Below are 25,771 nucleotides of genomic sequence, written 5' to 3'. Positions count from 1 at the left end.
GCTTCGACTTCATCTCCTGGGAAATAAAATGTCTAAAACAATAATCACTTAACACTTTGTCATATACCTATATCAACAAAAAAATTTTGGACACACTTCCAATATATACGTCTCTGCATTTATGTACTCTACCACGTATGTGTGTGGGTGTGTGTACATACACTAACACATTACATGCACTATAAAATACACTCAAAAAATAGAAATTTTAAAGGATAAAGGAAAAGAAATGTACCTTTAAATAAAAGCCTTTTTTTCTTCAACCCAGTGAATCATGATGTTCAAATCACATTTTGGAAACATGATCCCACCAATTTTAACAAGAGGGTTGAATGAGAGAATAAAGAAGTTAGTTCACTGATGGGGTGATCTTTGCTAGATGCAGGGTGAGGGGGGTAAAGTATTAGGGGAAGAGATCAGGATTGGGAAGGGAGGAGAGACAGAGAAGAATACATTTTATGCTGCAAATAAATCAGCCTCCCCACCAAATCACATATGATTTCTCTGACAGCTCAAACTGGTTCAGAGTTGCCAAGAGGCAAGAGTTCTTATGTGGGAATTGAGAGAAAGTGGGCTCTGTTACATTCATTCTGATGTACACGGATGGAACGATATAGTTGGAACAGTGGCTTGAGGCCTTAAAGTGACCAACAGAGTTCAAGTTAAAAGAAGGTCAGCACAGGTCTCTCTTTTCTCCTTCTCCTAAAACTGTGCACTACAAAACATCAACAGTACTCATTCTGGCATTTTTATAAATACCCTTATGATACCATTTCCCTGGAATTTGATCAATTTCTATTTCCTGATATCCATCCCTCTCAATAACATCCTTCCTCCCAACTGAACTCCCCTCCATGCACACACAACACAGACACACAAATACAAAGAGACACACAACAGCTTTGTATAATGCTGAGCATCCAACAGCCACTCCCAAATATTTTTCAGAAATAAAATAAGGATCCCCCAGACTGAAGTGTCTCCTCATCTGTGATTACTTAGCTTACTTTTTGTCAATACTAAATAAAACAGAACATAGTTTTATCAGCATCACATACGTTGTGTGTATTAAAATATGCATATTTAACCAATGTGCATTACCTTCCAAATACCAATTTTCTTTTTCCAAAAAAAAATATTTCAAAGATCATTTTGGATCAGTGAATGTGTGATAGTGTCGTTTCTTGCATAAAATACACTATAAAGAAATACTCCCTGAACCTTCTCGTGAGCCTAGCTCTCTCCACGTAAATCCGCGCCCTCCTTTTTCACATTTAACACAAGCATAAATAGTATTGGCGTAGTGTCGATCTTTTCTACCCACTTCAGGCCAGGCCAGTATAAAACTCCACGAATGGAGTTTCCAAAAAATGCTAACTCAAATATTTCAATCCCTTCCATTAGTAAACATGCTTGTATTTCAATTACCTTCTCTCCTTCACACATATCCTTGGGATACAAAGAGAACTGGGAGTATATTGTACTGTGACTCAGAGCCGTCCCGGAACAATACTTGGATATCCTGCTTATCCATGTAGACGAACGTTCCTTAGTTTGTGGAGCACGATTTCTGACCCGCTTTTTCCCAACTCAGCATAACCCAACAACGCTCCTAGTCTTTCTCTTTTGGGGTGCTGGAGGTCTTCATATATCACTGCATTTTCCTCTTCTAGTCTTTATTGCTTTTCACTTCATTATAACAGACTCCATAAACCACTCGCCTGATCAAGCTGAACATAGTACGAAGTCATTTTCCTCCTCTTTGAATGGCTTCCTCCTGAAAAGCCTCAGAGTTTTCCTTAATCAGCTGAAGTAGCTAAAGTATTTAAAGTAGGTTCTCCCTCCATCTATTTCCTAAAAGTCCATCTAGATACTTTTACATTAAAATAACTTAAATACATGTGTTAAAATTAAAGGTTCTGACCTTAACTGTTCAGTACGTCAGGGCATCTACTTCAGAAGATGGGGATGGCATATCACCCACTTAGCCTCCCCCGGCCCACACATACAGTTACTTTATTAATTTCCATGCTAAATTGATTTTCATTTGATTTAATTTTATCGGAACCCCTTTAAACTATTTTAGAAATTTGGTAGAGCAAAAGTAAACCCATTTTACAGATAAGCCAAACTTACAGAAAAGAAGTAACATCACTATGCTAAACACATGTTAAATTAAGCTACAATTGCTGGTTTCTAGCTTTCTTTCTACATTTTTATGAACTCTGATTTCCCTAAAGTTTGTACATAGGTCAAGTTTGGTCATTCAAGTGCTACAAAGGCTAAGGCAGACCTTAACTGATAGGAGTAGCCTGGAGGGAGCGCAGGTGAACCAGATGAAATGGGCTTGTCTAGAACTGCTATGGTTACTGCTTCTATGCCTGTTTGTCCAGAGGGAAACCTGGACAAATGGTAATGAGTCTTGTACATTGCAAGAGAAGCCAAAAATGAAAATTTCTAATATGAAATCTCCCCTTCTTAAAATGTTGACTAGTAACGCACAATGTTTTAAACACTGCACTGACCAAATGAGATAACTCATGGGCTAGATTCGCTCATGGGACTATACATAGTTCATCACCTCTGTAGCTGATGACTATTCCGTGACTCACTTACCTCTACCTTCTACTGCTTTAATATTCCTCAAACTGAGTGTAGGGAAACCGTGAAAGGACAATCTTCTAGGCAGTTCCTTCAGCTAGTACCGAATAATACTCAACATTACATCACCAGTAACATTTTTACCTTTGTGTATAAGCATATAGATGTAATAGGTACATATCTGCAATTTCTGTTCTATTTACAAATGTATCACTTGAAATTTTCCCCTTCCCCTCACACATCCCAGTTTCAGAATGGGTAATTAAAATGTCTCATTACTTTTCATATGCACTTCTCAAATCCTGTCTGATTTGATTTTAGGTTCTGAGCAATTCATCCTGATTCAGTTGTATGTAGAAAATATATACTATCAACTTCTTTAGCTTTAACTCATTTTATTTAATACTTGATTACATCTCTCCCCCATCTTTAAATTTAATTTGATCCTTGACAAACAACAACTAAACTAAAAAGTGACCGAGCAATAAGCAAAAAAGTTAAGAGTTTTCTTCCGAGTTAAGAGGCTTCCAATCGTGAACTGACACGAACACGGTGTGTCTCACCTGGTTACTGCCTTTGCTCTTAACTGAAGTGAAAGTACAGACATCAGAAACTCAGCAGCTTAAAAGCAAATGATTATCCACCAAGCCCAATGTCTCCCCAAAGGCCTGGAGATTACATGTGTAATAATCAGGCTGCCCTTGCCAAAAGTAAGGCTTAATGCTTCATTTTTTTTACTGTATTTATTGAATGGAGCCATTGCTTGATAGCCCCTCTGAGCATTAACAAACATGAAAGAAACCACCACGGGAAAGAAAGAAATATATAAATAACGAAAAACCATGCCACTAAAGTTTATAATCTGAACATGCAGTCCTGGAAATCAGGCACATACTCTTACACTCCTTCAAGTACTCTGTTCTACTTTAAAGTTATGCAAGCACTGCTTAATTTGCCAAAAACCTGAATCTCTGAAGTCCCATTTAGATGCATTTGCAAAATACCAATCCTTTTGCTTCTTGCTTCTGTATTATGCCATGTGACAATGTGATATTCCTAAATTTTGTTTTCTGGTTCTATATTATTATCAGCTGTATTTTAACACTGTGATAATCATATATTTAGGACTCCCCTGAATAACTTTTTGTAAGATAAGGTGCCCCTATAGCCGCTAGTATGTGGACTTGCAGGGAACTGGACCAGAGTTATTAAAATCAAATCATCCTTGCATTTAGGAAGAGACAAGACTAAGAACCTCTGACATTTGGTTCTCACGTCCTTCACTTTTTTTCTATCCATGATAACTCATTTCACATTCTTCTTTATAAGTGCTACTCTTTCAAATTTGCAAGTATAAAAAAAAAAAAGATAAAGTTTAGAAACACAACTTGAAATAATGGTCATCCAAAAGGGATTAAAGTGTGATTTTTGCTTTATTTTTAAGGGATTGAGGCAACATTTTCTTTAGCTACCATGGAAGTTTTTTCCCATAAAATCTGGCTGAAAAAGAAATCATCCACATATCAACATCAAAAGACAAATATTACCCTATGATTTTGTACTTACCTCTTTAACAACTATTCCTACTCTGAACATTTTTGCTTTTGTGAAGAGCAAAATTATGAGCTCTTGGCTATCATTGTCTGGTGCTGTTAGTAAGATTTTATATCTGTTCCAGGAATTCTCTGTAATTTTTACATGTGGCTTGGGGGCGGGGAGAAAGGAGTAGAGCGGATTATAAAACACAAAATAAATTTAAGAATATGTAAGAGGAATAGAGTGGGACAGATACAGAAACCCACTGGCAGGTCTTGGGTATGTTTGCTTACAGGATACTCTAATGTAAAATCTACTGAGGAGCTGCCTTTTGAAGAGAAAGAAGGAAGACTTATAAAACTCACCTCCTAGGACAAATGAAGGCCATGTAGTTGGAGGTAACGATCTACAGACAGTGTCCCTGGAACTAAGGGAACGCCTTCCTCCCATCTGAGTTCACGCCCCATGTCTCCAGGAACCTGCGATGAATACCTGGGTGCGCTCAAAGTTCTCTTGAGGAGAGAGGAACACTACAGACCTCTTCCAAGAGGACTCATAATCTAATAGCACCTGGGTTCCACAAATACACTTCACACAAATCCATTAGGTGCCGAGAGCCTGCCTGCTTTATAAATGCATTTGGTGTAATGGAATGGAATTAACCCAACATTTATATTTTCATCCTCAAAGTACGTTAGGAGAATTATAAATTTCCCAATTGACAACAGATGAAAATGAACACTGTCCTTATTTACTTTGGGTGGAAACAAACAGGGCAAAGGAAGGATACTTTTCTTAAAGCTTCAATCCAAGGTCAGATTTTCTTTTCTGTAATTTCTGGCTTCCTATCCCAGAGCCAAGCTTATTTTCTTTGTCTTTTCCTTTTTTTTTTTTTCTTTCTGGATTTCCAATAAAATAACTGAAACTAGAATTATGCTTTAAAAAAAAAAAAAAATCTCAAGGATATTTTTAAGTCCCCAAGGTAAAGAAACTGCCTAAGGGGGTCAAGACTGTGCAGACCAGATTTTTTACAGTGTGTGCTATTTCGCATTTTTAAGAAGGCAATTAGTTATTCTTGTGTATTAGTGGCTGCCCCATTTTCTCCATAACTGATAAAAAGGGCCTCGGAGAGGGCATATTTTAAGTGGGACATTTATTACCCAAAAAAGGAATGATTCTAATTTAGAGTCACTGGGAAAGACCTTTCTATAGATACAGTTAAATTTCACAGCTGCAAAAGCTTGGCCTCGCTGTTTCCAACTCTCGCTGCCATTTCTAGCTAAGCCATCGCTAGCTTAAAGATAAAGAACCTGATAAAATAACCTGAACACGAGAGTTTTATCTATTTAAAGCAATCCAAGGGAGCACAATATTAATTTGGTGGCCGTGGAGTATGTGTAAGATGCAGAGCTGTGTGTGGTGATAACCTTGAAGAATCTACACCGGGAAAAAAAAAAAAAAAGGGAGAAGGACAAATTCACCTGTGTGTTTGGTGTGATGGGACTTTCAAGTTACCAGTTACTTGTAGGTCATTTTTGTCACAGCAGCATGTACGAAGAACTGTTGACAGTTAGGGATTTTTATTACATGAGTTTGAAGGTTGGGTCCATGTTTTAGGTTACAGAAAGCCGAGTTGATTTTTGAGATATGTCTTGACTTGCTTAGCAAAACCACACTAGGAATTTTTTAAGGCAATTTTTAAAAAGCACTGTGAAAATCTCTGTACCCCAAGATCCCACCATAAAAATGAAATAAAAATACATGGGGTCCAAAGAAAAGATTCATTCCATGGCCACATATCCTTAAAATCTAAAATGGAATTAGAGGCCTTCTTTCTCAGAGTATAGATTCTCGTTACTTCCTCTTCAAGAGAAGCATACCTAAAAGGTTATTGATTTGGTCCTGAAGGACAGAGTGTTTATTACGGAGGAAGCCATGGCGGAGTACGGGTGTGAGAAATTAATGATGGCTTTGTAAGTGTCCACGCTGTGGTGTGGAACCAGTGGGGCAACTGTCAATCTATATGATAATACATTCCCAAACTTCATAAAACCAGTGAGGTGAAAACGCATTGATTTTTGGGGGGAGCTAAATAGAATTTATCAAAAAGAAAGGGCAAGAAGTTGACTGAAGTTAACACCTCAGTCTGCAGAGTAGCTCACACCTCACTTTTTATTTGGTTGAGGAGTTTATGATGTGACGTGTACAATTTCTTGTTTATATTTCTGGCCCCCAAGGAGAACAGAGCATGCATTATGTACATCTTTGGAATCTGTGAAATATTGAAAAAATTTAAAAAGAGAAAAGGAAACACATTCTATCTGTACATTTTTAAATAACCATCTATCACCTAAGCTTGAACTCTGGCTTCAGAACTCCCCCTTCATGCTCTGCCAGATTCAGGAACAAAAGAATTGTTTCCTGGTTCTAAGTACATTATCTAAGTTCTTTATGCAATTCTGATTGTATTAGAACTAGCATTACAGGGAAAAATCGCCACACTGTATCTAAGGGTTTATTTACTTCCTATCAGTACACAGGGATTTATATAGAGTGCCGCAAGGTGAAAACTGTTTGAGTATGTTTCAAATGATATTGGAAAAAAGCAACTACTGTTGGTCCACCCAATACATCTTTACCTGTAAAATCCCCTCATCCCTAACAGTTGTAGGTAAATTCAAGGCAAGACTTTTTGCCCTTTTCTTCTCTGGAAATCTCCCCTTATTCGTTGAGTTCTTAAGATGTATACAGCTTAAAAAAGAAAGGGTGCAAATTCTAGGAATATGTATAAATAATTCTTTATAGATGGTGCCCACGAGACCAGCGAGAATTCCAACCATGGAACATTTGCTAAAATACCTTGTTTAAGATATGCCGTAAATTCTTGGATTACAAATGATTTTATTTATTAGGCAATCAAAGTGCCTCCATTTAAATAGTACCTGACACACACTGAAGTGGAAAAAGTACGTCAGTAAATGGATTCAATGTATGCCTTTATGAAAAGTCCTGAAAGTAATTTCCTAACAAATAAGCACCTTTAGAGTGCTGAATGTACCGAGTGTCAGAATTCTGTTAAAATTCAAAAGGAGTCAAGTGCAGATTTTTCCTTGAGAGGACACCTTGATTAGCTACCTGAACTGAGGCATAAGGAAGACACATCCCCTTGTCCTCACTGTAGAATAAATTATTTCACAATTAAACATAAATTTAAATGCAACATAGTGACATCTTTTAGAATATATGCGACTTACCCAGGCAATGATGTATTTTCAACATGGTTTGGAGAGTAAACAATATTTAGCTATGCTTTTGTATTTACAACAAGCTGCCTGCCTGCCTGCAAATTTCTTTCTTTTATTTTTTAAAGGCAAGAAAATACCTAGAGCTGCTCTAGTAGAGGTTTATAATATTTATAGAAACCTTCTTAACTGATCTATCTGTAAACATTTTAATGGTAATTCTTTTAGCAAACACACAATATATTCATAACAAACCATATAGCATCTGATGTTTTCTCAATAGATCCACCGTACCTAATGCAATTTATCTTTTAAAAAATGTTTTGGACTCAACACGGTTCTGAGTTGCTAAGAAAGCCACAAATAAGCACCTTCTCTCTTTAATGACTTGCTTAGGCTTCCCTATATTTACTGCTTAATGATCGGAAGCATTTAATTTTCAAAATTTCATTAAAACACATCCACAAAGCTGATGGATAAAGCAACAGTGATTTGTGACAGAAGGTGTGGGAAGCCATGAACCTACAGAGGTACCAAGGAGAAAAGTAAACATAGAAGAGAATACTTTTTTGAAGACAAGTCTCTTCCTATTTGTCATTATTAAACTCCAGAGCATCTGTTCCAAGTTTGATCTCCAATACGGATATGAGGCATTGCCGCCTGGAAATGAAAGTCTAAGATAAGGTAGGATTCTTAAGAGTTCTTCATGAAAAAAAATAACCCAGGTTGCCATTTACTGGGAAGGGGAAATCAATACAAAGACCTAGAAACTTGTGGAGAGAGGACACTTTCTAGGTATAGGTCATAGTTTATCAAGTTGCTTCTTTTGAAATGCAATTTACTTGCTAATAAGACCAACTGACGACGCCTGAATAGTGTGCTATCATCAAAATGTGATTTTAAAATTCTCTCCTCGTTTTTTGTGTGTTTGAGGTGTGCTGGTTTATTTTGCCCCAGCTCAGCGTGGGTAGACAAGGTCGAGTTAAAAGAAAATGAATGGTTTTTATACGCCTCTTTATTAAAACACAAAAACATCCCAAGCCCCACATTGTGCAGTACCCAGAACATTAAAAAATATTTAAGAAGCGGGCCTACCGTTCTCCTCATCTGACTTATTTTCGTTGTCAGAATCAGTCAAGGTAAGGGCCGAGTTTTCACGACTGGACAGGCCGGAACTGCGCCTGGATTTTATCCCTCTCCCCCACAATCGGATGGCATGTTCTGGAGACATCCCTCCCTCTGTATCGGAGTCGGCGTCAGACCCTGTGCTCAGAGAGTAGCCCTGGTGAAGGATCCCCATGTCGGAACAGTAGCCGCTTCGGTGCGGGGAGGGCTCACAGATCCCCAGCTCTGCAAGGGTGAAGTTAGTTCCTAGGGTGACAGCAACAAAGAGACCGATTAAAATTTGTGAAATGCTTTCAAACTTCAAATTTATTCTTACAAAAAGCAGACAGACATTTTCCTGTTCAAAAACTATACCGGATTTGCTGTAGTATACAGCTAAGCAAGAGTATTTAGGATATTGGGGTATATTTGAGAACAAGAGCAACAAAAAAGTAAACATCTAAGATTAATTTTAATCCTAAAACGGAATGCTCAGATTTTACTTGAAAAATTTTTAAGTATTTACTGTTGTCTAGGTAGCACCATGTAGCTGATAAAAACACTGGATTTATAAGAGGAGCTAATATATACCAAGCACGTGCTTTGCTCCAGGCATCTTTTATTCTGCAACTTTTATTTTACATTTAAAATTTTCACAACGACTTTATGATGATGATAATATTACTGGAATCATTCTGTCAATAAGGAAACTGAGGAACAGAGAATTTAAGTGACTTACCCAAGGTCACACATCTAGACTGTAGTAAAACCTGGATCTGATCCTTGAGCAGTCTGTCTTCATGTCAAAGAAGCTTAATCCTCCAATAAATGGGAGTGGTGGCCAGGAGACCTGGGGACCAGTCCTAGCTTTCCACTGGTAAGTCTCATTGTGGCAAGTCTCTCTTAACAACTTGAGCCCCAGTTTTCTCTTCTGTAAAATCTGGGTATTAATCTCTTAAATTCCTCTCAGAATCACTGTGTGTTTTATATGTGATAATACATACACCCAAGTTTGTTCTTTTTTTTTTTTTTTTTTTAAGTGAGTATAGGTAAGGTGTTAATTAAATGAGCATCCTAGGGATGGAGTTAGTCCACTTTTGTTTTGTTTTTTAATTAATTGTTATTGGAGTATAGTTGATTTACAATGTTGTATTAGTTTTAGGTGTAGAGCAAAGTGAATATGTCATATATATATATATATCTCCATTCTTTTTCAGATTCTTTTCCCATATAGGTCATTACAGAGTATTGAATAGAGTTCCCTGTGCTACACAATAGGTCCTTATTAGTTATCTATTTTATATATGGTAGTGTGTATATATTAATCCCAATCTCCTAATTTATCACTCCCCCCCCACGTTTCCCCCTTGGTAACCATAAGTTTGATTTCGAGATCTGTGAGTCTGTTTCTGTTTTGTAAATAAGTTCATTTGTATCATTTTAAATTAGATTCCACATATAAGTGATATCATATGATATTGTTTTTAAATGGTATCAATTTCTTTTTGCTAACATAATGTAAAACCACAAGTGGGTTTTATCAAGGACAGTGAATGTGTGCACATGTAGGGAGTGCAGGGGTGGGCCTGTGGTTTGACGGGAAGCAGCAGAGAATAGGCATTTATTGAACACGTCTACGCCACCATGTGTTGGGCGTGGGGCCAGGTACTCTAATAGGCTTTATCTCATTTAAATCTCATAAAAGCACAGCAGTTTAGGTGTTAACCACTTTACAGCGAAGCTAAATACTGTCTCCAAGGTCACACCTGGGCAAGTGGCAGATCCACGAATCACCTCTACATCTGCAGACCCCAAGCCTACACTCTCTCTGCAATGTCAAATGGTCTCAATCAGAAACCAATCTGGCAACATTTTTGCACAGTGAATGCTTTATCTATTTGTGTGCTTTAACATTCAGCTTCTTAAAAAGACATTTTAAGGTTTCACTGCATATTAGATGGACTCATGTGGTCCACTGTATTTACTGACATGTAAACTTGATTTTTTAATTCTTACCCAATTTATGGGCAATGAAATAAATGCAATGAAGAAATGCACTTTTATGCTATAAGTGAAGAAAATCTTCTAAATAACACCAAAGCCATGGGCTTACTCACTCTCTGTATATTGATTACATTAGAGCCATTCATGTCTCCAAACTCATGAAATAATTAACACTATGATCATCTACATTCATGATATCATTTCTCAGATATTATTTTTAAAAAGCCCCAAATAACTGTTTATATTAACCTAGTATAATGTTAATTTGTGATAGACACAAGTGTTTTTATTCTGAGGCTTTCCTTTCCCTTCTCTACTGCACACTGAACTTCCACAGCTTATTTCACTGTGTAAATGGGATCAAATCCAATACTTGCCACAATTGTTTCTGGAGAGTGAAACCTGTTCATTGGAGAGCCAACCCAAGCAAATATTTCTGCGGGGGGCGGGGTCATTTCCTGCTACCTGTCCAGGGAAGAGGGGTGTTTTCACCACCACTCAGTGCAGTTCTAAGTGTTCATTCCCTGGGCACAGTTTCATGATGCTGTCTGATATTCTCTACCCAATGTATTCTGTTCCAGTTTGCATCCTTGGCAATTAGGTATTGTCTTCTAATTGTACACTAAAATGTATATTTCAGTTTCAGTAGTCTATAAAACTAAAGTTATTGAGTTCATATATATCTGATATTATAATACTTCTCTCTCTATCATTGCTTTTCTCATTCTTCAGTCATTGGAAAAAGTCATTTCATATGAGCATTCTCCCATCTTGTCTTCAGAGCTCACATTCATTCTGGAGGGTCATGGAGGGATATTGCTTCCCTTTCCTCCAATAAAGGAAAACAACCCAAACTAAAACATACATGTTTTTATTCCACATGTGGGAATTTTGAGCTCTATGATGCCATTTGGAATGGAGTGTGTATGTATTAAGGCAACTTTCCTGATGGTTTTCTCACGTCTCATTATCCGGGACTAGCTTCAAAGACCTCCTCAGGAAAAGAGAAACAGCCCTGTGAGCAAAGGCAGCCTCAGCTTCCTGAGGAGCCCATGTGCTCTTCAATCTGGGTATCAGAAGTCACAGACAGGGAGCCTAGGGCATGGGGAGCTGTGGAATAAATGTAGTGCCCCTCCTGTGGTTATGACATTTACTTGATGATAAGAAATAAAAATATTTTTCTGTTAAAACAAACTTGAGATCTTCATAAATCAGTGAAAATCTGCATACATTTTCCAAGTAATCACAATGTTAGAAAAGAAAAAGGTGTACTTCAAGAGTTTCAACTTCAAGCTTACAAACCTGAAGCTGCAAACAAGAAACATGGTAAAGAAAATTGAAGGTATTATACCAAATTCACCAGAAAAAGTTAAATAAGTTCACACTTACAGAAAGGCAGGCTTTCCTCTAAAAACAGAATTGTTTCTTCAAAAATATTCCCTTCTGAACTCCTCAGCTTCATCTTCCACTAGGACCACACTTCCCCAATGTTACCCGCTCCCCACAATTCCTAGTTTGGTACCTTTTTGTCCTCAAAAAACTCACAGAAGAGAAACCTCACTCTAAGTACCTGGGGCAGATTTCGGACCAAGTCTTTCCCAGATTTGCTGGTTTAACATATGAAGCTGGAGAGCCACAGATATAGTAGAAAGGAAAGACTGGTCTAACATTTATTAAATCACTCAACAAATATTTACTGTTCCTAGTGCTGTGCTAGACCTTGGAGATATAACAGTGAGAAGTATAAAAATACAGTCTGTGACATTTACAGTCTAATCGGGAAAGGGGCATTCATCAAAGAATCACATAAAAAAGTACAATCTATACAGTGATAAATACTATAGAGAAAAGGGCCAGGGAGCCATGAAAGGTCATCCGGTGCTCCAACCCTTCATCCTGTCGCAGCTTGCCCACCAGACGTTCACCTAGTGGTAGACACGAGGGACTGGGAGTTTACTCCACCGAGAAGTTATCACTTCCCCTTCCATTTGCTCTTACCATACCCAGCTTCCCAAGCACTCCTCTATGTGAATTTATTTCAGACAAACATTTTTCATGTATTTTGGCTTAGACCAAGTCCTCATGTTATACCACTTTGCTTAGCATGTAAACAGTACAGGGGAATGTTAATATTATGTCAACTTATTGTTTTGCACTTACTTTGCTTATTGATGGAAGACTGATTTGGCTCTAATTCATCTTGTATAATTATGTCTTTATTAAGCTCCATGGCAGCTTTGAATAGAAGAGAGAAACTAGTCACTGTGTGATTCTCCAAGCTAAGGCTTCGAGTGGAAAGCATCAACATTTCACTCCTTCTTTACTATCTTGCAGAGGATAAAGAGAGGCACAATACTGCAGCATTCATGGAACACATTCACCCTCTATCTGCCTCCAACCTTGCTAGATCACTAATTAAAACAGGTGTGGACGATGCGTCCAACTCCTTCCATCTCGGGTGTGTGTTTTATGGCTGTTGCCAATACACTGCTTAAGGTGGCCCCATATTACATTGGCAAGGCCAGAGTCAATATTTTGATAGAAGAATGATTACACAAAAGCAATGATATTTATATCATGGAATTTTATTATAATTTAAGGTGTTATCAATGTCTAAATATTGACACTGAGAGAACAGCAATGTCTAAAAACTGTTAGGTGATCAGGATAGCAGAACGCAAGTCTTTAAAAATAACTCCATTGATAAGTCTCTTCTGCTTTAAGCTGCCTTTTTTTTTTTAAATAGTAATCTCAGTGTATGACTTGGATCCTTTCCAAAACTTTTTTAGAGGAAAATTTTGCAACAGGTATCAGGAGTCATCCTTTGACCAACTAATTTTATGTGGGGAAAAAATCCTAAGGAAGGATATGTCAGTGCACTGTGATCTTGGCTTTATTTTCTAAGTTTTTCCCAACTTCTCGCACTTTGAAATAACCTTTAAGTAGGAAAAGCACATATGTCGCTAAGTCAGAATTATCATGTCATGGTAATACCAGCGAATACAAATAGCACTGAAAATGTCAGCATTTGAACAGATTTTTACTATGAGGGCAGGAAGATAAAAGTTAACCGTAGTAATGGGGGTGGGGGGTACAATATAGAAAACTTTTATTATCTAACTGTTTACTATGTGAATCCCCTGAGTTTAAGAGAAGAAATTTCACACGGGAGAGCAAAAGTTGCTATAACATGAAACTAGTCAATAGTGATCACTTACGAAATTAATCCCCACCTATCCCCACCCACTTACTACTAGTATCTCTCCTCATATCAACCACCGTATTAATGTCTATATCATCAATTAGTTGCTAATAACAGGAAGTAATATGGTGCCAATCTGAGATTAAATTATAAAACTTGTGAAGATGCAGATATCCATGAAGTCAATAAAAGTGATGCTAAAAAACACTAGGATTATAATCAAGGACATAAAATAACGAAGATTTAACAGAATTAAGCTGTTAACAAGAGAAAATAGAAATGAACGTCGGCATGATCAAAAGATGATGGACTTCTGGTTCTAGATTAAGATAAAATTTCCCACGTCTCTCTACACTTCCCACTAAAGACAGCTAAAATCCCTGGACAGTACATGCAAAAACTACATAAAATGAGTCTAAAAGAGGTTGAGAAGAAGACAGATCTATTAGGGTCCTGGGACCTGAGGAAAAACATAGGTTTTCATTTTGCCTCATATATCCCAGACGTGGTGCTGGAGAAATCTGCAAATTGGAAATACCAATGGAAGCAGATAAAATAAACCCAAAGTAAAGCCTACTGCTATGAGGGGGTCCTTCCCCACCTCCACAAACACACCAGGGTGGAATCAAAGAAGACTGAGTGGTGAGGTGGAACTTTCACTGTCACCCAGTGGCAAAGAGCTTTCTTTCCCTGATTCCCTGCAAAGGTGTCACTGGAGTCCATGAGGGGATTCTAGACTTCCATCTCCACACAGTGGTATTGAAGTACCCCTCCCTCTCCCTGCTGGAGTCAGAGGAGGATAAATGTTAAATCTAGCTTCACCACCGCTGGAGGACTCACGGGGAACTCTAAGGAGGTGCCCCTCTCCCTCTCAACCAGGTTGGTATCTGCCGGGTCCCAGTGCGGGGGCTGAAAACCCAACTCTGCCCAGTAACAAGGAGGCATCCCTCCCCACTTCACCCCAATTCCCCCCCTTGTCAAAGTGGGTCAAGTGAGGAGCCTGGACTTTCATCTCCACCTGGCAGTCAAGCCTCAGGGTCCCACTTTCCCCACTGGCTTGGTGTCAGAGGAGGCCTGCTGAAACAGAAGATTTAAGTACGACCCAGGTTTTCAAAACATAATACTTCAAATAGCCAGGATACAATAAAAAAATCACTCATCATACCAAGAACCAGGAAAATCTCAACTTGAATGAGGAAAGATAATTATTTAAATAAAAGGTTAATGAGAGGCCCTTTGGAAAATTAATGAATCCATCAAATATTTTTTTGCAAAATATGACCCCCTGTGACCACGCTGCAAAATGCCACTAGGAATGAAAGATGTAACGTTGTACAGTCATACAATTGTGCCATAAAATGTATATCATGCCCCACACAAATTGTTATTCTTTACCCTTTTGAATAATTATAGCACAGTTGGAATAATAAATTGTATTAAACATAAAATAAAATATACTCTTGATAATCAATCTTATTTTCTCAAGATAAAGTCACAATAAATTATTTTTACTATTTAACATGAAATATTGGTTCTTTCTAAACACTGATTCCTTTTGGAAGTGGCCTTTTTTCTAGGATCATTTATCCTAAGACAAAGAGAATCTCTTGTAAATAAACATGGGTCACTTTTCTTGAGCAAATGTTAGACTCAACATTTTAAAGTCAGGAATGAATATTGACTCCAAACTTTTTAGCAGATATTTAAGAAAAAAACACAAATTATAATGTTATAGTTCTCTTTATCACAGAAAGTGAAGTAATTTAATCGGATGCTATAAGCTTTTGCAAAATAGAAAGCTATCAAGAAAAATATCGAAATTATAAGAGATAAAACGTAACTTTCATTTTGGTTTGATTCATCAAAATATATCACCAAATTATTATCTTACATTGAATGTCAATACTTTAAATTTTGAGCAATTAAAGATATGTATAAGCTACACAAAAAAATCAGTCCAAATCAGTTACCAACATTATCTAAAATATTATTTTCATAAAAACTTAAAATCTACATATTTGTACATGCAATGGTAACAATTTTAAAAGCCAATGAAGAAACTTATGAATTCTAAATTTTATGCTTGTGTATACTAAAATTCTTCACATCAACTCTCTCTTAATGCCCTTCTAAAGTTCATCTGATTTTACACATTCAGATAGTTTCCCAAATGTTGACAAAACTGTTCACAAAAAATCCTGTGGCTTAAAACTACAGAGTAGATGTACATGCATTATTATTCATAAAATTTAGGTCCAATATTTATATTTCAAATATACACTTTAAGAATCGAAATTTTCTTTTGTGTAGAGCACCTAAAATGTTCATATTTTGATATTTCTAAACTTGCGCAATAATTATTTTGGTCTCTATCTGAATCTGTGTCTGACATGTCACAACTTATCCAATTTGTAACTAGAATCATTCCAATGTTAATAAATACATTCCAGATCAAAGAAACACCAAAGGCTAGTGAAGAGAGGAGAGTTTCCAATATTTGAGGTTTTTCTGTAAGCTTTATCCCCTCAAAGCCAAAGGTGAATGTGGCATTCTCCTCTGATAATGGCATTTTCACATTCCAACCTGAACAAAGCCCAACTTGGAAAACGCAAAAGCGACTACAACAAAGCATTCTGCCAAACAACTGCCTGTTCAGAAATAGAAAGGAAATGCTCCAGCTAGCTGGAGACTCTTCTGCTGATGAAAATTCCAACAAGATTAAAAATCAATTCCAGTATTAAAAACTATACCAATCAGTTATCCTATGTAAGAGAATTACAAAGGCATACAGTCATCTGACCCTGTGAGACTCTGCTTCTCCAAACAATTTTTTTATTAATTAGAAAAAATAAAGAAATCAAAGGACAATAGTGGGTTAGCTCCAGTGGTCTAGCTCTTCTAAGTTTGAGAACGTAACGTTTACTGAGGACTTCAGAATGTGGCAGGCACTGTCCTAAATGCTTTTATATACAGTTTTCCAATTAATTAGGACCGCAACCCTGTAAAATAGTCACTATGTATATGGCCTAGGGTTAAAGTACGAGTTCCAGTGTCTGTTTTAAAAATACTCGTTGACCATATATTCTCAGAATTAATTACTTCTGATGAGTCTCCACTTATTTATAAAATAGACGTAAAAATAGCACCTGCCTTCATAAGATTCTTGTGAGCACTGAATTAGATAAGGCAGGTAAAAGTGCTTAGAACACTACCTGCCACATAGTAATCACACAACAAATGTAGATAATATGATGATCATCATCAGTTTACAAATGAAGAAACTTTGCTTTTTTTAAAAAAAAAATTACAGAATTATTAGCTCTTTTTTTTTCTTGAGTTGATTTTGGAAATTTTGGAACAATACATTTTTCTAGGAAAGTGCCCATTTCATCTATGTCTTCAAATGGATTGGCACAAAGTTATCCAAATATTTTCAAGTCCCTTCAAATTTCTGCTAGGTTTGTATCAATAGGATGCTGTCTTTTTTTTTTTTTTTTTCATTCCTGACATCATTTATTTGTGCTTTATTTTAACTGGATTGGTTTCAGCAGTGATTGAATAATGGTTTCTGTCTTTCAAAAAAACAAATTTTTGCTTTTCTGATTCTATCTACTATCTCTACATATTTTCTAGTTTATTTATGCTTACGTATACAAATTATTCCTTTTCTCTTTCCTTCTTTGAGTATAGTCTATTGATCTTTTCCGTATCTTTAAAATTTGATTTCTTACGTCATCAGTGTTTGGCCATTTTTCCTTTTTATTGTATGCATTTTAGCTATATATTTCTCTCTATGGACCACTTTCACAGCATCTCAGAGGTTTTGATTCACAGCATTTTCACTGTTGTTTAGATCTAAATATTTCCATGTTTCTATTGAACCTATTTATTAAATTTCCAAATGTACTGGGATATTTTGTATACATTTCTGGTTTTGACCTCTAATTTAATTGTATTTGGCTAGAGAGCATCATTTTTATGTTACTAAACTTTTCAACAATTTTTAAATTTGCTTCATAGCCTGCTAAATTTTTATAAGTATTTCATGTGTATTTGAGAAGAACACCTGTTCTCTAATTACTGAATGCAAGATTTTATATATGTCAATTAAACCAAATTATTAATCATGTGTTCAATGTTTCTACATGGTACTAATTTGCCATTTGATTCTCTTACCAAGAATTGAAAGTTATATGATGAAATTTCCTACTATGATGGGTGTTTTCCCCCATAGCTTTATCCATATTTGCTTTATCTCTATTTAAGGCTATATTATAGGTATATATATGTTTAGAATAATTATAGTTTTATCATCAATATGTAGTGACTATTTCTAATAAATTTTTGAGACAATATCTAATAAATTTTTGAGATAATATCTGTTTTTTAATATTAATTATATTTTACAAGGAATTTGTCCATTTCATCTAAATTGTCACAGTTTATGACAATGTCCTTGATTTGGGATATTTGTGTATTCTCTCTTTTTTTTCTTGATTATTCTAGCTATGGCTTTATCAATTTTATCAGTTTTTCTAAGGACCAGCTTTTGGCTTTAATATTTTCATTTCTTTTCTATTTCTTTAATTTTTGCTCTTATCTTGATTATTTATCTCTACTTATTTTGGGTTTCATTTCCTCATCCTTTTCTAGGTTCTTGAGGTACAAATGTAGATCACTGATTTGAAAACAATTTTTATTTCTTAAATAAAAATACAAACTTATCATCTTCCCCTCTTTAGCTGCATCTCACAAATTTGTATATGTTGTACATTCATTATCATTCAATTCCAGATATTTTCTAATTTCTCTTGTACTTCTTCGATGCATGGGTTACTTAGAAGTGTGTAGTTTTATTTCCACATATTTCGGACTTGTCTAGATTTCTTTATTATTAATGATTTCTCACTTAAGTACTTGGTGGACAGAGAACAAATTCTCTAGGATTCCCTCTTGAAATTAACTGAGACTCACTTTGTAGCCCAGAATATAGTATATGTTGCTGAATGTACCATTGAAAAATAGAGTGTATTCTAAAGTTGTATGTAGTGGTCTATAAATGTCCATAGGTCAAGATGATTAAAAATTGTGTTCTCTACATCCTTACTGATATTTTTGGTCTAGATGTCCTATCAGTTACTGAGCAAAGGGTTAAATCTGTAACTAATTATGTATTTTTTCTTTCTCCCTTTACTTTTGTCAATTCCGCTCCCCCCCCCCTTCTTCTTCATAGGCTTCTTTTTGAAATTATATTATTAGACACAATTTTTTATCACCAGGGCAAATTGACCCTTTTATCAATTTCAAATATCCATCTTTTTCTCTGGTAATACTCGTGGTCTTAAAGTCTATTTTGTCTGATGCAAAACTGTTCAGCTTTCTTAAGTTTACTGTTAACAGTGAACATATTACATGTCTAATTTCCTTCCTTTGCTTTTAACTGTTCTGTGTCTTTGTATTTAAAATGTGTCTCTTGTAGACAGCATATATTTGGAACTTGCTACTTAACTACTCAGACAATCTTCTCCTTTTAATTGGTGTGATGGTTAGTGTATATTAATGTAATTATTGATATGGCTGGATTCAGGTTCACCATTTTGCTGTTTTTCCTGTTTGTCCCTTTTCTGTTGTTCCTTTCTGTATTTCCTTCTCTACCTTCACTTGGGTTAATAATTGTTTTTTAAATTCCACTTTAATTTTTCTATTGGCTTTTAAGCTATCGCTTAACATAATTTTTTTAGTGGTTGCTTTAGGGATTACAATATGTATGTTACATTAGTCTATTTAGAGTTCTAATCTTACTTGATATATGCTGTTCCTCCAATTTCTGTGAATTCATGATTTCTTTCTTCTAAAAAATTCTCAGCCATCGTCTCTTAAATATTTACTCACTCCCATGCTCTTTATTGTCGTCACTAATTAAACTTAAGACCATCCTTCTCTCCTAGTGTCTCTATTATATTTTTAACATTTTTTCTTTCTGTGCCATCTCTTGCCAATTTCTTCTAGTTATCTTTTCATTTGGCCAATTCTCTTTTTAATTGTGCCTGATCTCATATTTACTGCATGTACTAAACCTTTATTTCAACAATTATGTGTTTCATTTATAAAATTTATATAGCTTTCTAAGTGTTTCTATTCCATTTTTCTATTATAATCGTACTTGCTAATTTGCATATTATACACAGTTTAAAGTATGTATCTGACAAATTCTAACATTTTAGGACTTTAAAGATCAAAATTGGTTGTTCGTTGATTTGCTCACTCTTAATTATAAAGGTCTGTTTTCTTACATACTTAATTAGATTTAATTTTAGCTGACATGGGTTTATTTTAATTTTTAAAAATCACAAGGGCCTAAATTGAGGATTCTTGCCTCCTGAAAAATGTGTATTTGCTTCCTTTCAGGCCAAGTGATAGTATTCACCACATGCCTCTTGTCAATTTCCAGCTTAATGCAGGAATCTCAGTTTCATGCCCTCCCTCTTGCTCTGAGTTCAGGTCCAATCTCCCAAATGCTCTGAGAGCAACGCTTGCCCTCATTGAAGGCCTACTGTGAGCTTGCAATTCAATCTTCAGATTTCTGACTTCAGCTCCTTTTTAGTTCTTATTTTGTTTTGTTTTAGCTGCTTAGAGATTTCTTTTACTTACTCTCAGGACTATACTGTTGTTGTTTTGATCATGCTAGTTAATATTTCTATGTTTCAACTTTCTCACCTGTAAAATGGAGGAAATTACAGCAGTACTTGCCTCAAAAGGTCATTGTGTCGATGCACAAATATTTATAAATGTAGAACATTGTAGAACAGAGTAAGTAGTCAATAAATATTAGCTATTATTATGAATATTACTATTACGTTACCCAGTAGGTATATAACTACAAAATGATGGGTATGATTCTGTTCTCAATTTTTTTCTACCACTATACAAATGAAATACTTTCTCCAGTTAAGCTGCGTATATTTAGATATATTTAATGCTTATTCCATTATGTAATGTAATATCCTGCTTTCCCAAAGTAATATAAAGAAGATTTGATATGTCAGTAGAGAAGCTAACAATATTAACTGAAATTTTGACAAAGGCATATGACATTTGCATTCTCAGCACTCATGAAGGTCCCTGTCTCCGTCATGCACTTGATGTTTTGAAAACATTTTGACTTTCCCATCACTGAAGAATTATTCTAGATCTCAAGAGTTAATTAACTCATCTACAGTCTGACATCTAGTGAGATGGATAGATCACGGTCTACCACCAAGTGAATATATATGTATAGCAGATATTTTGCTTCAGTGACTAATGAGGGTCTACTTCGTAACAATAAATATTTGGGGGAGAAATGTTAATGATATACTCTTGTTTGTAAATCAGTTCCCTTAAATCAACTGCTTCGTCACCGTTTACTGTTAGGATTTAGATACTTGTCTAAAACCATGTTAAGCATCCAGCCATTGAGCTTGTAGAAAATAGCAAGACCATCGTTTCCTAGTGCCTGTTAGCATGCGTTAAACAGGGAGAGGATAATTGAAACTGAGTCAAGAGTCTTCCTTTTCTTCCTTTCCCACCTTGCTTCTTGCATTGCAAACTCATGTCGTAGGTTACAACTACATGTAAAGCCTTAATTACATTTAGCATCTGGCAGCTGTTGACTTACAGAGAGTTGTTGAGTCACATAAATTCAAAGTCAAAAAGAAATTCAGGAATAGAAGGCAGAAGCTTGCCCAATGGGGGAAAAAAATCTTATGTCATCACAACTGAAATACTCCACCATCAGCACTTTTCTGTTGGTGGTGTGAGCCATGCTGTAACTAATCAGTCTCAGCAACACCAGAGACTATCTCACCACTAAAATACATATTCCCAAAGTGGATGGAGCCATCAACCAAAGGGCCTTACAAGCATTGTTTTCAGTGTGTGACGGATGTGTTCACCTGCAATGGAGACAAGAACTTCACGGGGATTTCAGTCTCTAGAGGCATCAACTGATGAGTTTTCAAAAACAAGATCTTCACACTATCCACTCAACACTGTCACCAAAGTCAAACGTGTTAAGTAATTTAATTCAGACACTGCTTACTTTTGGAAGAAATAAGTCTCCTGAGAAACTGGCAAGAAGAGCTGCAAACCTTTAACACTGGCCACCATTTGCCACACGATGCAATTTTATGAGGAGAGAACTGTTGGAAGTAACAGTCTTGGTCATAATAAACATAGATCTAAAAATCCAAATGTCAAGTTACAAAAACACAACTAGAAAAATATAGCAAGTGGTGTGCACTGTATATATACAGATACATATACACTAACAGGATAAATCTGAACTGGAAAAATCTACACCAAATTTTTAATAGCAATTACTTCTGGAGATGAAGTTCGGGGTGGGGGGGCATGGAGAAAGAGGATTTGAAACAAATTTCACAAAATAGTAACATTTGTGAATTAGAAATTATGAGTATTATATACTTTATTCTTTGTACTTTTCTGTGGTTTAAGGTTTTTGCCTAAAAATTAAAATAATTTAAAAATAGGAGCCTTGGGCCAATCTAGCTCGATTCCCTACTTTAAAATATTTGCAATATCATAATTTTTCTATTGTCAGTCATTCAAAATTTTTATGTTTGTATTTTAAGTTAAACTACAAAGAAATGCCTCCAGTTGCATGCCTATTTAAGTTCCAGTCAATCAGAAATAAATTCATGAAGCAAAAGTAAATGCAATCAATGGATAAATAAACTGTGGTACATTCAGGCAATAGAATATTATTCAGCACTAAAAGGAAATGAACTCTCAAGCCATGAAAAGACATAGAGGAGCCTTAAATGCATATTACTAAGTGAAAGAAGCCAATCTGAAAAGTCTATATATGTATGATTCCAACTATGGGACATTCTGGAAAAGGCAAAACGATGGAGACAGTTAAAAGGTAAGCGGTTGCCAGGAATTGGGCAGGGGGAGAAGAACAGGCTGAACACAGAGGATTTTTAGGGTAGTGAACATATCCTGTATGACACTATAATGATAGAGACACGTCATTATACATTTGTCCAAGCCCATAGAATGTACAGCATCGAGAGTGATCCATAATGTAAACTACGGACTTTGGGTGATTATGATGTGCCAATGTAGACCCATCAGTTATAACAAATGTCTATCATTCCAATGGGGAATATTTATAACGGTGGAGGTTACGCGTGTGTGGGAGAAGGAGACATATGGGAAATATCTGTACCTTCCACTCACTTTTGCTGTGAACCTAAAACCGCTCTAAAAATTACTCTTAATTAAAAAAGAAAAAGTAAATGCAACCAAATCATTATATGACAGATACACTGCCGGGAAACCCTTGCACTTCTCTCCCTAGGAGAACGACTCTACATTCCTGTGGTTAAGAATACTTCACAAACAAGTAACCTGGAGTTTGAGTTCCTACTCCACCATTTATGGTCAGATCACAAGAAAGTTAATTGACCCCCTCCCCCCGAGCATTAGTCTTCTCACCTATGAAATAGGTTAATAATACCTATGCTCAGAAGGCTGTAGGGACAAAGTTATCTACGCTCATAAAACACTTAGCGGTGTAGCCAGAACATAGGGGTACTGAATAAAATGTTTTAGACAATACTAGGAACAGCAGCAGGAGCAGAGATTTTCGTGCCCTCACTCGTGGAACCTACGTTCATTTGTAACGTATACTGTTATCTCATGGGAGCAAACACACGAATGCAAGTGAAGAGACATACACCGAAAAGAATAGGACTCTAGGCAAGTAGAACAAAGGTAAAAAGCCCTATTCATTCATTCATTCATTTGGTGAATATTTATTAAGTGATGACTAAGTGTTCAGCCTTATTCTAGGGCTTGGAATATGTCAGCAAACAAAAGAGATAAAGATCTCCATTCTTCTGGAGCTTATATTTTAGCTGGGGTAGACAAACAATAAAAAGTTAATGTAATGACTAAGTACTAGTATCTTCAAAGGTGACAAGTGCTGTGAGAAAAGAGAAAGTAGAGTAGCGAAAGCCATTGGTGAGTATTTTGAATAATGTGATCTTGGGAAGGCGTCAGTGAAAAGGGGGCATTTAGCAAAGGCTGGCAGGACTGGAGGCAGTCAGCTTTCCGATACGCGGGGCAAGAAGCAACCATCTGTGCACAGGTCCCAGGCAGGAGCACACCTGGCATGTTCTAGAACAGCAAGAAGGACTGTGTAGCTGGGAGGAAGTGAGCAAAGGTGCAACCTTCAGAGAAAAAAGGGTAGAGCATTAGCGAGACCCGAGTCCTGAAGGGCTTTGGGGTGATTTTAAGGACACTGTTTTTGACTCAGAGCGAAATAGAAAGCTATTGCATTGTTTTTGGGGAAAGGAGTGACATCATCTAATTTACATCTTTCAAGATTGCACAATTGTGTTAGTAGCCTGGGGAGAGGGAGCAAGAGCCCCATCAACCACTCAGAATGCATTTTAAGAGCCGATCACTGCCCATTCCAGATGGAAGCAGCGGGCTGGTCAGCAGAGTGGGATTTCCTGGTGGATTGCATGGTAGGCTGTGGCAGAAAAGAAAGAAATTGGAAATGACATCAGTGCTTTCAAACTGAAAACGAGCAGGGAGTTGCCATCGAATGCGATGGGGAAGGCTGCAAGAGGATCAAGCGGGGTGTGTGTGTGTGTGCGTGCACGCATGCATGCAGAGGATCAGGATTTCAGCCTTGGATACCTGAGTTAGAAATATGGGTTAGACATAAAAACGGAGATGCTGAGTTGGTTGACGGATCTATAAGCAACAGGTCTGATATAAGCGATAGAGATTTGTGAGTCACTGGCATATAGATGCTATTCTATGTCATGGAACTGGACAAGATCACCAGTGTGGAATAACTGTAGGTAGAAAAAAAAGAATACCAAAGGTTGGGCACTGAGTTACTTTTATATTCAGAGGTTGGAGCAAAGAGAAGGAAGCAGTAAAGGAGTATTGAAAAAGAACAACCTGTGCAGTAGTAGGAAAGCCACGAGCGTGTGCTAGAGGACAATCTAAGTGAAGAAAGTGTATCAAAGAGGAGGGAGTGATTAACTGTTTCAAATGTCGCTGACAGGTCATTAAGATGAGACTGGAGAATTGCCCATCACGATGTAATGACATGGTAATCACTGGTGATTTTGGCAAGAGAAGTTGTGTGGAAGGGTATGTGTGAGAAACTGATTGGATTGCATTTCAAGAAAACAGGGGAAGAGGAATTGGTGGCAGTACAATAGATACCTCTTCTGAGATGTACTGCAATAAGGGGTAAAGGAATGTGACAGTAGCTGGTGGAAGAAGGGGGGAAAAGAAATTGGAGAAAGTCACAGCATGGTTGTGCACTGGTAGAAATGAAAAAATGGTTCATTTAGAGGTGGGAGAATTTGGGCAGCAACATTCTTGAGTAGATCAGTGGGACTCTGATCTAGCATACAAATGGCGGCGGTTGCTCCTGGGATACGAGTAGGGATTATTCACTTACAGTAACAGGCAGGAAGGCAGAGCCTGTGGTTGCAGATGCTGGGAATGGGTAGATGTGGATTTGGGATTTCACCTCTGATAGAGGATGGGAAGGCACTAGAGGTTTAGGAGAGAGTAGAGGGAATGAAGTCGACACTAGAAGAGTGAGACAATGCATAGACCAGATGGTTCAGTACAACTGCAGAGCACTTGACATTTAAATTTGTTACAGTGCACACATAACACTGAACCATCATCATTCACTAGGGCTGCCTTGATTCATATGAAAAAAATTAAGTGATGGTGACTATACTCAGTTTTAAAAAGTGAGACAATGATAAATGCAATGTACAAACACTGTCTTGAAAAGGAATGGCACTTATGTTAGGGGGAAAATGGAGCAATTAGGGTGATGTGTTACATGTGGACCAAACTATTCTTTAAGTGTAAATTGTAACTGTGATTCTGAATCCACAGAAATTAATTAGCATTGTGTCACAAACTTCTACTTTTCCTCAGATGGAGGTACCACCTTTAAGACAAGAGGTCGTGGGACTTCCCTGGTGGCACAGTGGTTAAGAATCCGCCTGCCAATGCAGGGGACATAGGG

At 36.7% G+C, this 25,771-nt stretch overlaps 1 protein-coding gene across 3 annotated transcripts in view; it reads right to left on the bottom strand.

Annotated features, from left to right (window-relative positions):
- Positions 1-25,771, bottom strand: part of TENM2 (teneurin transmembrane protein 2) — a 998,550-nt gene that overhangs the window by 913,955 nt on the left and 58,824 nt on the right. For all 3 annotated transcript variants that reach the window (XM_059917647.1, XM_059917648.1, XM_059917649.1), the window contains exon 2: positions 8,475-8,750. In XM_059917647.1, coding sequence (XP_059773630.1) covers positions 8,475-8,750 — 276 coding nt within the window. The remainder of the gene's footprint in view (positions 1-8,474; positions 8,751-25,771) is intronic.

The sequence above is a fragment of the Balaenoptera ricei genome, chromosome 3 (genome assembly GCF_028023285.1).
Source record: "Balaenoptera ricei isolate mBalRic1 chromosome 3, mBalRic1.hap2, whole genome shotgun sequence".
NCBI lineage: Eukaryota > Metazoa > Chordata > Mammalia > Artiodactyla > Balaenopteridae > Balaenoptera > Balaenoptera ricei.
The sequence above is the reverse complement of the archived record's forward strand: the minus strand, read 5'-3'. Positions and strand labels throughout refer to the sequence as shown.